We start from the raw sequence: 12,233 nt of genomic DNA, 5'->3' as shown, positions 1-12,233 counted from the left end.
TTTATTTACCACAACATTAAGTTGGAGGTCAAAACTGAGCTGCTTCCCCTTTCCGCACCACAAACCGTTGTCAGAAACACTGCTGTCTGCTCTCCTTGTTCTCCCCTAAATACGTACCCAGCACTGTGGTTCTCTGGACACGTCTCTCTCAAGTCTTGACCAGGCTGAACAAACCCATTTAGGTTTTACATCCTGATAACATCACAGGTCAGAGTGGAACAAACAGAAAGTGAGAGGTTGAGCTGTCAAAGTGGATCAAGATCTGCCGTGGAGCTGCCACGGACAGTAATGTAATGTTCTGCATGAACGTGCAGGAGATGTGTTCAGGGATAATGTACTTGCATAGATAGAGAATTTTTTTAATTCCAGGGTGTTATCAGATCTGGAAAAATGCTGAACGAGTGCGTCGATGCAGTATCAGTCTATTGCTACACTGTGAAAGGGGAGCTGTATTCCTTCTCTGACATCCACACTGTGATTGCTGCAAATAATTAACTGAGACTAACCAGACTCTTTTCCCTGCACTAACTCTGTATTATCAGTTCACTTCCCACCCCAAGAATTAATTTTCACTCTCAGACCCACACCCCTGTATTATAATAAATAATGTGAAATTCCCTCCCAAATAATTTGGTGGGACTATTAGGAAGAAAGAAGTTTCAGCCTGTTTGGGAAGAAGAGGCAGTCTGGGGGGAGACAGAAATTACAAGAACATTCAGTCCCCATGCTGCAAATTAAAAGCTAATCACACATATATTCATTTGTACATAAGTAGGTACAGTCATCTCACTCCTGCCACACATTAAGGTCTGGTTTCAGCAGCCAAGGATTTCCATAGTGCTTTCTGCCACAGCATTGAACTGGGGGATAAAATTATATTGTTTGATCTCTGTCACTTAATGTGCAAAACACTGCACTCTTGCATTGTGAGTCAGGTCTATTAAGAACAGACACAATTGTGCACTTGACTTAATAATCCTGTAGTCTGCTCCAAAAATCAGCCTCTTATCCAGGAACAGATTAATAGTGAATTGTTGATGCTCGCTAACACCCCTCCAGCATCTCCTGAAGCTCCCATTGCTTTATCCTTTTGCCCACAGCCCATACTACCTGCCAGGTACAATGATACTGCCTGATGTACTGGGTTTCTTCAGTGCGTTTGTGTGGGACCAACTTGAGGAGACCCCCTACAGCAGCCAGTGGCTGGAGCAGAACAGCCAGGTGGTGGCCAGTATAGAAGAGGGGAGGCTACACCAGCTATGAACATAGTTGGGCCAACAGAAGGGAAATAAGCGTTGGGCTACAGCTTTCCATTGCTTGGGCTCCCAACAATCTGCCACCATAGAAAACTGCCTATTTTATGAAATTAAACCTTCCTAAGATAAGCATTTATTCCAGAAAATCATGAAACCAAAGATATAACGGGATAGGGTCTGGTAAGGCAAGAAGAACAATCACAAGGAGAAAGGCTCTTGCCAGTAGCATTTTCCTCGTAGCAAAGTGTCACTTACTCTTCTCTGAAATGGAGACTACTACTTCAGGACTGCCAGAGGCAACAAGCAGCCCGCTGAGCTCAGGGCCTCCTCCTGCCATGGACAAAGAGGATACAAAGGAAGGGAAAAGGTGCAAGCTACCTGTCTGATTAGCGTGAACCTCTCAGCAACTCACCTTCAGCCCTTTTCAGAGCCTGGAAAAGTGGCTTTGAAACTCATCACTTATCCTGAGAAGGTGGATGTAGACTCTAAGGCTGTCTTGAGAGCTCCTGCTGCCTGTGCAGTGTCGGGACACCTCTTGCAGTCTCCCCTGGCCCCAGTGTGGACAAAGCACTCAATGAAACACAAAACCAACCACAATGAACTGATGAAGCTTTAAATCAGACTAAATCAATGAGGAAACAAAATCAGTGCAAGTCTTTATTCTGTGAAATTATAAAAGACGAAGAGCTAATCTGAAAACAAGATCCCCACACAGGCGAAGCCAAAGCAAACAAGACTCCGTGCAAACCAGTGCTGGAGTTCGTCATGGGCTTTAATTAATCCAGTACTAGAAAGAGTCAGAAAAGTAACTTCTCCAAGATGAATCCTGACAGGACAGGGAGGAAAAGGGTGTCTGGAGAGGCAGACCCAGAATAGACTCTGGCCATGGCAGAAGCTTGTTTGCATTGGAACCGTCTTAACTTTATGTCCATCACTCCCAGATTGTTTTTTCCATCTCCTACAATACTGCATTCAGAAATGGTGGTGCAACCCTTCATGGCAGCTTTCAGGGACAGTCCACCTACACAGGAGAAGAAGTACATGCCATGAATCAGAGTAACCAGTCTCCATAGCTATTCCCTCCCTGGGCAATGAGGTCCCCATTTCCACCCCAAGAACTACCCATTCCTTATGTCTGGTTTGCTGCCTGTTTCCATCCCCTGAATGTATTTGAAAAAGCAGCAAGGTCACCTTGGTTAACTTGAAATAAAAAGGGCTTAGGGTTTGTGTTTTCTTTCTTTCTGCTGAATAAAGGTGCTGTTTAAAATATATAAACATTTCAAATTAAAAAAATTGTAAAGCTTTTCAACAGTTTTCTTTCTCTTATTTAAACATTCTTCTGTTCAAACCTTGCCCATCTTCCTAAAGAAGCCAGGGCTGTGTGGCAGTACTCCAGATGTTCATTGTCTCCTCTCTCTGACCTTCTCATGACATTTGAACTGGATGACTTTTTCCCGGCCAAATTTGACATGGCAGTGAGAAGTCTCAAAGACATTACAGCTGAGCCCTTTACTCAGGTACATCCATTATCTAAGGCCTTAATGGATTTAGTGAAACCAACAGAGAAGCCCCCCTCAAATGTCCATGGAGGGAGACCCTGAAACCTGAACTTCTCCTTTACCAATGTTGGAACAGCTGCCTAAGAAGGAGACTTGGGAAGGTGCTGGGTACCTAAATCCCCATTCAGATATTCTTGCTCCCATAACTTGCATGTGCTCACACTCCTCATGTTTCTCTGCTGCACAGGCTGTGCAGTCTGGAATATTCTGCTGGATGTTTTTGTCTCAAATTCAAATAACACACAAGGGTGCATCATTAGTTCCTCACCTTCCTTTGTTCCCCTACACTGTCGTTTCTTCTGCACAGCTCAACACACTGCGCAGGTTTCCTCTATTTGCAGTGGTTGATCAATCAAGTCAAGATACGTTTGGAGCATTTTTTATCTCAGTGGTATAGGGAATTAATTGCACCACTCTAATTCCATTGTGGTGACTAAGAAAATGCTTGTTTTCCCTCATGTTTACTCTGTGAAAGAGCTTCTAATGCAGGGTTTGGTCAACACAACTATGAAGTGTATAGGAAAGACCTTCAGGCATCACATCATCACCTGGCAATATTATCAACTCAGAAAAACTTTATCCATAACCATACATAGGTAATTTTTTTCCCAGTCTGCTGCTACAGCAAGTGCCACTGCTTTTAATTTCCACCTTATCTTTTCTGCCTGTTGGAGCACAGGATGGGGCTGCCATGAAACTTGGAAGTTTTTCACCTGCTGTTTTATCAGCTTCAAGCATGTTCTCTTTCAGTTCCCTGTCTCTTCCTCTTTTTTTCCTTCCCACTTTTTTCCCATTTTTATTTCTTCATGATGCTTCATCTTAGACTGATTTCACCCATTTAACCAAAAAGATGAAAGGTAGCCCCGAACAAGAGGCAGTTACCGGAATTCATTAACCCAGCAAGGTCAACACACTGAGTTTCAGATCCGGTGCAGTTTACAATTTCGTTACCACACTGGAAGGAGTCTACGCTGTAGCAGGCGGGACACTGGTATCCGTTGGGCATGTTGTCATCTGGTGGCACTAGAAAGAAAGAGATAGGACAAAACTGGTTTTAAGGAAGGAAGAAGAGGGACAAAAGAGGTGATGGCTTAGCCTAGAAAGCCTCACCTCAGGTTGAGGCAGACAGAGACAGGATGTGGTATAAGGAAAAAGGGCACTTACAAGAGACAGAGATTGTTTTACAATCATCACCCGTGCAGCAACCCAAGTGGCTTCTTGCTTTTACCTTCCCGTAGTTCATGGTGACAGGGCCAAGGTGGCAAATGTTGGATGACAGGCAGGTCTTGATGGATGAAGGGATTGTCATCCCCCCTGTAAGAAAGTGGAACGCAGCGCCAAGTCGTTAACCACACGATAACCCACTTCACCTCCCATTAGTTCCTACAGCAGCTGCTAAGTAGCCATCCTGGGATGTGAGAGGGATCTGGGGACAGCGGAACCACACTGAGAGTAGCACTGGTGATTCTGGTGATTCTCTCAGAGAACCAAGGGTGCCATCGCATCTGAGACACCAGTGAGGAATCTCTTCTTCTCCACATTATGCTTAAAGGCAGGGGAAAAGCATGACTCCTCATGGCCAGCTGGCCTTGCTGCAGATACTCACCTTGGCCAGATGCCCCAACCACAGAGCGTATGAGGTGACCCACATGTCTCTGACCCACAGCCCACATTTCTTCATGCCGCCCTCAGAGCACAGAGTCTATCACAGCCACAAGCAATCTTAAACAGGACAATCTAGTCTTTCTCATGAACAAACCCAAAATGTGTAACATGGGCAGATCAGTTACATTGCAGTCTACTGAGGCCCCACCAGTGCTGTGAGGAAGAAATGTGGCTTTGCACAAGTGGAGGGAAGACATGCACTGGAGCTGCCAGCACCAAAGCTGGTAGATAACTCCCAGACTAAAAGCCAATGATCACATTACTGAAGCTGGGCGATGACTGTGGCCATGCCACTAACACAACCAAGTGTGCAGTTGTGTCGGGACTCAGCACCCGTCTTTGGCTTATCAATTGTGAGGACATGGTGAAAGCTCAGTCCTGGTGGTGCCACCAGGCCACCTGGTATCCCCTTCCCTGCCTGAAGAAGGAAGTCTGGTGCAGGCCAGTTTCTCCTCCACCTGTGACCAGTGCATCTTCAGTGCTAGATGCCAGCAGCCTTGTGTCCCTCGCAGTCCAGACTCTCAGCCCATCTACTCACCTTAGCCAGAATTAAAAGCCAGTGTCTCCTCCTACTGCCTAGGTCCTCCCCTCCACAACTAAGAACAAAGTAAGAAACTGCTCCTCAAGATAGAGGAGTAGAGAGCTTTCCTCATCCTGGACCACCCTGATCTCTGAGTGCACAGCCACTTAAAAGGAAAATGGACAGTTTATGCAAGGACTCACCCTAATGCCAGTGACAGAAGTGGAGAGAGAGACCCATCCCCTGGCCCCATTCCGAAAGATGTGCGGGCACACAGCCATGGTGGATGTCTCCCTTACCTATCTCGACCTCATGCAGAATGATGCCGCAGGTATCTTCATCACCAGTACAGGTTTTCATGGGGCCAGAGCAGCTTTTTCCTATGCTGTGACAAACCTCACACTGAAGGGAGGCCACTGGGGAAAGAAAGAGGACAAGTTCCTGGGTAGCAGTTGTGAAGGATCTCACTTCCCCTTTCATCGATATTTTGATTCAGCATTTGATCAGCACTTTTCACATTCCTCTTCCTTTATTTTCCCTGTTTCATTGCTCAATTTGTGAGAGGTTTTGGTTTTTTTTACTTATTATTTCTATCATTATTTATTCTAGTATGAACTTGAATTTGGGCAAGTGAGGAAAAGCCATTTGGGATAGCATTTTACATTTTAACCACCAATATCCACCCAGCTTCTCTCATCTTCTATACAATGATGTTTGCTTGGTTTTCCTGAGGTTGCTAAGGAAAACGTCCCCACAAACCCGTTTGTGCTGGTAGGAATTCAGGTGTCCCTGGATTCCCAGGCCCCAAATCCTCTCTTTGCAGTGAGCAGGGACAACCAAGATCTGGGGGTAAAGAGACTGCCAGTGGGTATTAACTGTGCTATGTACAAACTGAGGAATGGTATATTTCTTTGTAGGTGTTAGGGGAAATCACTTTACCAACTGCCTGCTGGAACATCCCAACAAGACCACAATATCAGGCAGTCAGCAGGAAACAATTAGAAAATAATAAAGCGTTTATCAACAGAGGACAAACAGCATTTCCTCCCTGACACACACTCTTGGGGACCCAGGGGCTCAGCATATAGATTAAGAGGTCCAGGGAATGTGACAGTTCCCTAAACCCAGGTGCCATCTAAGGCACCTTGTGGTGGCTGGGACATCTACATAAGGTGGCATGTATGACACGGACCTCCAAGGCGCCAGTAGTCTTCTGGAGCACAGCTGAAGGACATCTAAGATGACATATAGTGTCCAAAATCTCACACAGCCATGGGCATGAGCAAAATAAATGAGCCCCTAAATTTGTGGTAAATGGTGGCTGGAGATCAACTCAGCTGACCAAAGGTCTGTCTGCCTCAGGGCAACCTGAATCACTCCTGTGACTGTCCCAGCTAGATCACCAGTGACCGCTGTGGGAGCTTAGGCAGCTGGTTCAAATTGAAAATGCCTAAACTGTCATCTGCACATTGGCTCATAGCACCAAAGATCCCCCGAGACCAGCCACCCCCTCTGCAGTATAAATCCCCCTGGATGAGGGTTCCTATGGCTCAGACAGCAGGAACATCCCCACACGTGGAGCAGGAATTCCCAGACCACGTCCACATCTCGCCACCCCTCTGGTCCCAATGAAAACTCACCTGGGTCCAGGAAAGCCAAGAAGAAGCTGAGGCCAAGGAACACTTTCATGTTGACAGGATGTAAGCAAAGGGAGCTGCCACGTCTTGCTGAACACAGCACTGTGTGCCACAAGAGCTTTATAAACTGAATGGAAACGGGGTGTTTTGCGGAAGTGGTGGCTGCGGAAGTGCTCTGAAGAATATAGATACTGCAGAGCACTAGCACAAGTGCGTCACGGAGGCACCCCGCGGTTAGTTTAAGGGACAACAGGGTCCAAAACAACTTTTATTAAACCGGTGAGAAACAGGGTTTTAGCACTCCAAAAGTGACTTAAATACAGGTTCGGATATCAGTTGAGGAAATTATTAAGGGGCAGCAACTAATACAACAAGCAATCCACAGAGTGCATGCACATGGCTTCACTCAAAACAATGCTGGAGCCGTCCCTGAGTCCAGGAGGAGTACACACTTGCCTAAACACGGTGTGGGATTATTTTTAAAGAGATACACGTACTCGTAGTGAGTACGGGAAGTGTACACTCGCGATTCTGCGAGGGTAAATTTATAATACACTCGCAATCCTGCGAGGGTTAATTTACTTACACGTGCAAGTGTGCACGGAATATTACACGTGCTTATGTGGAAGCACGGGAGGAAAATACACTCGCGATTGTGCGAGGAAATAATTTATACACGTGCTCGTATTGAGCACGGAAAGTTACACGTGCAAGTGTGCATGGAAAGTATAAATATACTCACAATCCTGCGAGAAGTTTTACTCACACCCGTGGCGGCGAGGCAAGCGGAGTCTCCATCCCGGGGCGGGGGGGCTCTTGGGGGCAGCACCTTGCTCGTGCTCCGAGAGACCCGCGACAATGGGCGGAGTCTCAACGAGAGTCCCATTTTTATATTGGCTGATCAGATCTGACTGTAGGCATTCTAGAAGCTTCTCTGCACCCCCACACTGGCTGTGGGTGCCCCTGAAGCCTCCAGACATCCCCCACACTGCCCACAGGTGCCCAGCGGCTCACTGGGCCTCGGCACTCCCTCCTCCTAATGGCCATGGCCAGGGGGCTTTGGGGCCAAACAAAAGAAGCTGTCAGCCTCAATTAGCTGAATACTGAAGGAGGGGGGGGATGCATTCTGCCACAGAGTGTATGTTTTTTGGGGTTTTTTTTTGTTTTTTTTTTCATTTAAAGCACAAGTTCTGCCTTTTCCTCTGCACAAGGAATGCTGTTTGCCTTTCCCTAGTCTAGACTACGCAGCCTGTGGGGCAAAACTGGCTTGCCTGCGGTCTATCAGGTACGTCTACGGCGCAGACTTTGTTTGAACAACGTTCAGCCTCCGCCATGCATATGAATGATGGAGAAGAAACCATTTGAACAGCCCTGTTGTGCTCTCACCGTTAGGCCCAAAGAAGAGAAGTGTAGCAAGGGCCAGATGGGAATTTTCCTCGTGGCTGAGTTTTTGCTGGCTGGTTTCCCAGCTCCCTTCCCATCAGACAGTCAAGAGCTCTCATACCCTGAGCACAGCAGCAAAGCAGGGAGCTTCCTCTCCAAGCTGGCATGAAGCTCCTGTTTGCGAAACTACTGCCAACGCACACCTTGGAGCAGGCTCAGTCAAGGGTTCCTGGATCTGAATTTGTCAGAGCTGCAAACAGGACCTTCAGGGTGCGGGTTTTGATACAAAACACTTGGAGGTTGATAAGGAACTCTTCTGTTGTACCAGCGGGCTCCAAATCAAACCAGCCAGCAGAGAGAAAGCATCAGCCTGGCTATGAGACAGCCTGGTCACAGCTTGGGTAACATTGCAGCAAGTTTTCCATGCACTAAGGTCTCATGATGAGCTGATGCTAAGCAGCATGGACCAACCTGTCATCAGCCTAAAAGTCCCCTGCCCCTTGTGCCTGTGTTATCAGCACATGCTGCCTCACTGAAACTGTTCCCCACCCTGCAGATATCCTCTTTACTCTTGTCCTACACCAGATCAGACACAGATAGTTAGTTTATGGTCCTCTGGGACTATTTGCATGGACAGCAAAGAAGAAGTGAAATGCCCTTGTGGACCCTCTCAACTGCCATTTCAGTTCCTTGGGTGAGACATTGCTCCAGGTGGACTTTTTGTTGTGTGGCACAGCAGGGGTGTTGGGCTCATCTGGCCTCCAGACAAAAGGGCAACACAAACAATGAGTTTTCCACAGCAGGGGCATGCGGACCATAAATACAGAGGGTTAATGAATCACAAATATGAGGTTCAAAGACCTTCTGAGGCTCACCCAGTCCTTCCCACTGCCCAGGACACCTCTAGCACAGGACCAGGGCTACCTGTGGGGATGTGTCATGTATTATAGCAGGGAAATCCAATCTGATGTGGACAGAGTCTCTCTTTGAACCTGGTAGGGTTAGGTATTTGGGAAGGAGCAGAGAGGGTTTCACTGCTGTGGTTTCCTGCTGATGTGCAAATGAGCTAAGTGTTGTTCTTGGCTCTTCCAAAGTCTTCCTGCAAATCCACAGAGAAAAATCACAGATCTTGCTTATGTTTCCACTCACTCTTTTGCTTTCTTTTTCTGTTTCTCTCTCCTACCTTACTATCTGCTTTTCCCATTTGTGACCTCTTTGGAGGAAAAGTGATCTCGTGATATTTCCAAATACTTTGAGTAGTCCAGTGTGATCTCTTCTTGGCTAAGCCCACAGCACTATGAGAACAGAAATTAGTATAATTACAATGCATAAAAGCCTAGATCCTCCAATGCCCATAAAGCTGAGAGAATGATATCATAGAATCATAGAATCATACAATCATAGAATCATAGAATAGTTTGTGTTGGAAGTCAAATCTAGTCCAACTCCCCTGCCATCTTCAACCAAATCAAGTTGCTCAGAGCCCTGTCCAGCCTGGCCTTGAATGTTTCCAGGTATGGGGCTTATATCACCACCTTGAACTTATTTTTTAGCTCAGAAAGGGTCTCATGCCACAGTAGGTATGTTATGATGAAGTCTAACTTCTGACTGCAGCCAGTCCAGGATTAATATTCATACCCCATTGATGTTAAACCTCAGACTGAATGAAACCCTGTCCCCAGGTAGGCTGGGGTACTCAGATCAGGGTGATCCTGCCATTTAACTACATGTGGGTCTGCAGATACAGATAGGGAGATGGGTGGATGTGACCGTCTCTGGTGATTTTAATTTCATGCCCTTTCATGTAAGATGATTACTGAAGTGCCTGGGTGGTTTTCCTTGAATGACATGACTGCACTAGCCTCACTGAATTATATTGAACTCACCTGTTTCCCACCTCTTATGGAGAGAGGGTGTGAAGCTGCAGCCTTTTCTTGTGCTTTTTTAGAGATGAAAACAAAAGTAACAAGGAGGAGCTACAATCTGCAGCAATAAGAGACTTGGAAAATAAGACTTATGAGAGAAGATGGAAACAATTAAAGTGCTCAGGGGACACACAGTCATATACCTTGTACCTGCAAAAACAAGGGCTGAATAGGAAAAACTATCATGGATGCTTACATTAGGTGTTGGGGGAATTTTCTAACAGTGACAATAGTGAAGTTGATTGCCTAGGAAGGCATGGATTCTCCATCCTGGGTGGCTTAGAAAAACAGGCTAGACAAATACTTACTAGGGAATTATTTAAGTTGATAAGATCCTGCTCCAGGGATAAGAGGTGGATTAGATGCTTTCTCTCAAGATTCTTTCTAAATTGGTTGCTGTATTTTAATTTCATGGGAGTGCACAAAGCGCCTGGCTTCTGCAGCACCTCCACACTTCCAGAAGCAGAGGAAGGTGACAATAGCATAGTGACACTCCAAGGGGAGGTGATGCAGAGGCTGGGGAGGTCACAGAAATTCGTGAGGTAAGTTAGAAATCCAAACCTGGAAACAGCATTGGCAGGAAGGTGAGAAGAAAGGGATAAGTTCAAAAGGAAGATGTTCAACAGAAGAAAAACACCCATCTAGGCTAGAACATGGACAAAAATCGCACGTGATTTTGTCATGCAGGTTTGTGGCAGAAAATGCCAGTGGATGTCATAGAAACATTTAGATTGGAAAAGACCCTTAAATCATCAAGTCCAACCTTTAAACTAACACTACCAAGGCCACCGCTGAACCACGTCCCTTAGCGCCACATCTACACTTCTTTTAAACACCCCAGGGATGGTGACTCAGCTGCTTCCATGGATAGCCTGTTCCAACACCTGACAAAACTTTCTGTAAATAATTTTTTCCTAATAGCCAATCTAAATCTCCCCTGGCACAACTTGAGGCCTTTCCCCCTTGTCCTAAGAGCCCAATCATAAAGATGTATCATCAAATCATGAAGCTAATTAATCAGGTTTACATCACAGCTGAAGAACCCAGGTCAGAAAGCTCTGGGAATAGTAAGGGAAGTGGTAACAGTGTGACGAAGAAAGGAAAAGAGAAAGGGCTGGGGGTGCACAGCTGGCATAGGAGATGCTGGGGAAAAGCCTTATACAGACCTAAGTGGGGTTGAAACAGAAGGAGATGACAAGGGAAAATGACAGTGATGGCTTTAAGAAAGAAGAAATTAGATCAGAGCTAAGGATAAACTCTCCAACAGTGAGATCAGCTGGGGCCAGGAGGGGCACCCTGTTCCTGTGTTGAAACTCTTGGGATCGAGCCAGAAGGACAGCGCATTCCGGGGCTGGGGGTGAAGCCAACACAGCCCTGGGACCAGGCACGTGTGCTCGGCTGCCAGCTCCCCTCCCTCGCAGTCACTGTCACTCCAATGGACGGCAGCACCATGACAGAGGGTCCCCTACCAGCCGCTGGGAAGCCAGCAAAGCACTTTCTGCAATGGTAGAGAAAACAAAAACTTGGGCAGAGGCCTTTGCAAGGCCACGACTCAGCTTGAAGATGCAGCTCATGTTGGCAATCTAAATGCAACTGATGTGTCCCATTTGCAGACACCCCTTGAGAAAATGGCTATATTTATTTGTGATTAATTGGGGATCACTAACTGTGAAACCACGTCTGGCTCAGGAAGCCCCAACACTGAAGCAGCTGAGGCTGGCAGAGTGGTGCAGAGACAGGAGTAACATACATAGAACCATAGAACCAATACAGCTGGAAGAGACCCTTAGGATCATCGAGTCCAGCCATAACCTAACCTAACTCTAGCACTAAACCATGTCCCTAAGAACCTTGTTTAAACACCTTTTAGCATGTTTGCTCTGTTCTTCCTCAGGGCTTCACTTCTTTCCACTAGCTTTTTGTTTTGTCAGTTTTTTTTTTTCCATTTTCTATCCCCAGCAGAGCACAGGTACTGCATCCTGCAGCCAGCTCTAGGGAGGAGCTCTTGGGTAAGGCTCAGCCACCCAACAGCTGCAGCAGCAGCTGGACAGGGTTGGGGTGACTCAGCTGAGCATCCCCCATCACACCTGTTGCCTCCGCTTGTAGCTGAGCAGAGACAAGGAGCAGGTGAGGCTCAAATCAAAGCAGAGACCTGAGGAAGAATATGATCAGGCACATGCTGCAGGTCATGGATGATGTGGTCAGACATATGTCACTGTGTCAGGTTGAAGCCCTGTAGACAGGGACCTTGAGTGGCCTGGTTGTTCAGCTATGTCCACAGGGTCACC

At 46.6% G+C, this 12,233-nt stretch overlaps 1 protein-coding gene across 1 annotated transcript; it reads right to left on the bottom strand.

The window, feature by feature from the left end:
• Positions 1-1,900: 1,900 nt before the first annotated feature.
• Positions 1,901-6,816, bottom strand: LOC309451160 (phospholipase A2 inhibitor gamma subunit B-like). Its single transcript, XM_082074665.1, has 5 exons — positions 6,641-6,816; positions 5,300-5,416; positions 3,980-4,129; positions 3,698-3,838; positions 1,901-2,277 (listed from the first exon to the last, which is right to left on the bottom strand). The coding sequence occupies exons 1-5, from the start codon at positions 6,687-6,689 to the stop codon at positions 2,054-2,056; spliced, it is 681 nt and encodes a 226-aa protein (XP_081930791.1). The 5' UTR covers positions 6,690-6,816; the 3' UTR covers positions 1,901-2,053.
• Between the last annotated feature and the right edge of the window lie 5,417 nt (positions 6,817-12,233).

Source organism: Streptopelia decaocto, assembly GCF_964273445.1.
Source record: "Streptopelia decaocto genome assembly, chromosome: Z".
In the NCBI taxonomy this organism is placed as follows: Eukaryota; Metazoa; Chordata; class Aves; order Columbiformes; family Columbidae; genus Streptopelia; species Streptopelia decaocto.
This window is presented reverse-complemented; position numbering and strand designations above follow the sequence as displayed.

Bases quoted from the DNA above. Each gene is read 5' to 3' on its own strand.
- LOC309451160 (XM_082074665.1), bottom strand. From the start codon at position 6,689: ATGAAAGTGTTCCTTGGCCTCAGCTTCTTCTTGGCTTTCCTGGACCCA. The intron at 5,417-6,640 runs GTGAGTTTTCAT...TTCTTTCCCCAG, and splicing joins CTTGGCTTTCCTGGACCCAG to TGGCCTCCCTTCAGTGTGAG. The intron at 4,130-5,299 runs GTAAGGGAGACA...ACTTTCTTACAG, and splicing joins TCTGCATGAGGTCGAGATAG to GGGGGATGACAATCCCTTCA.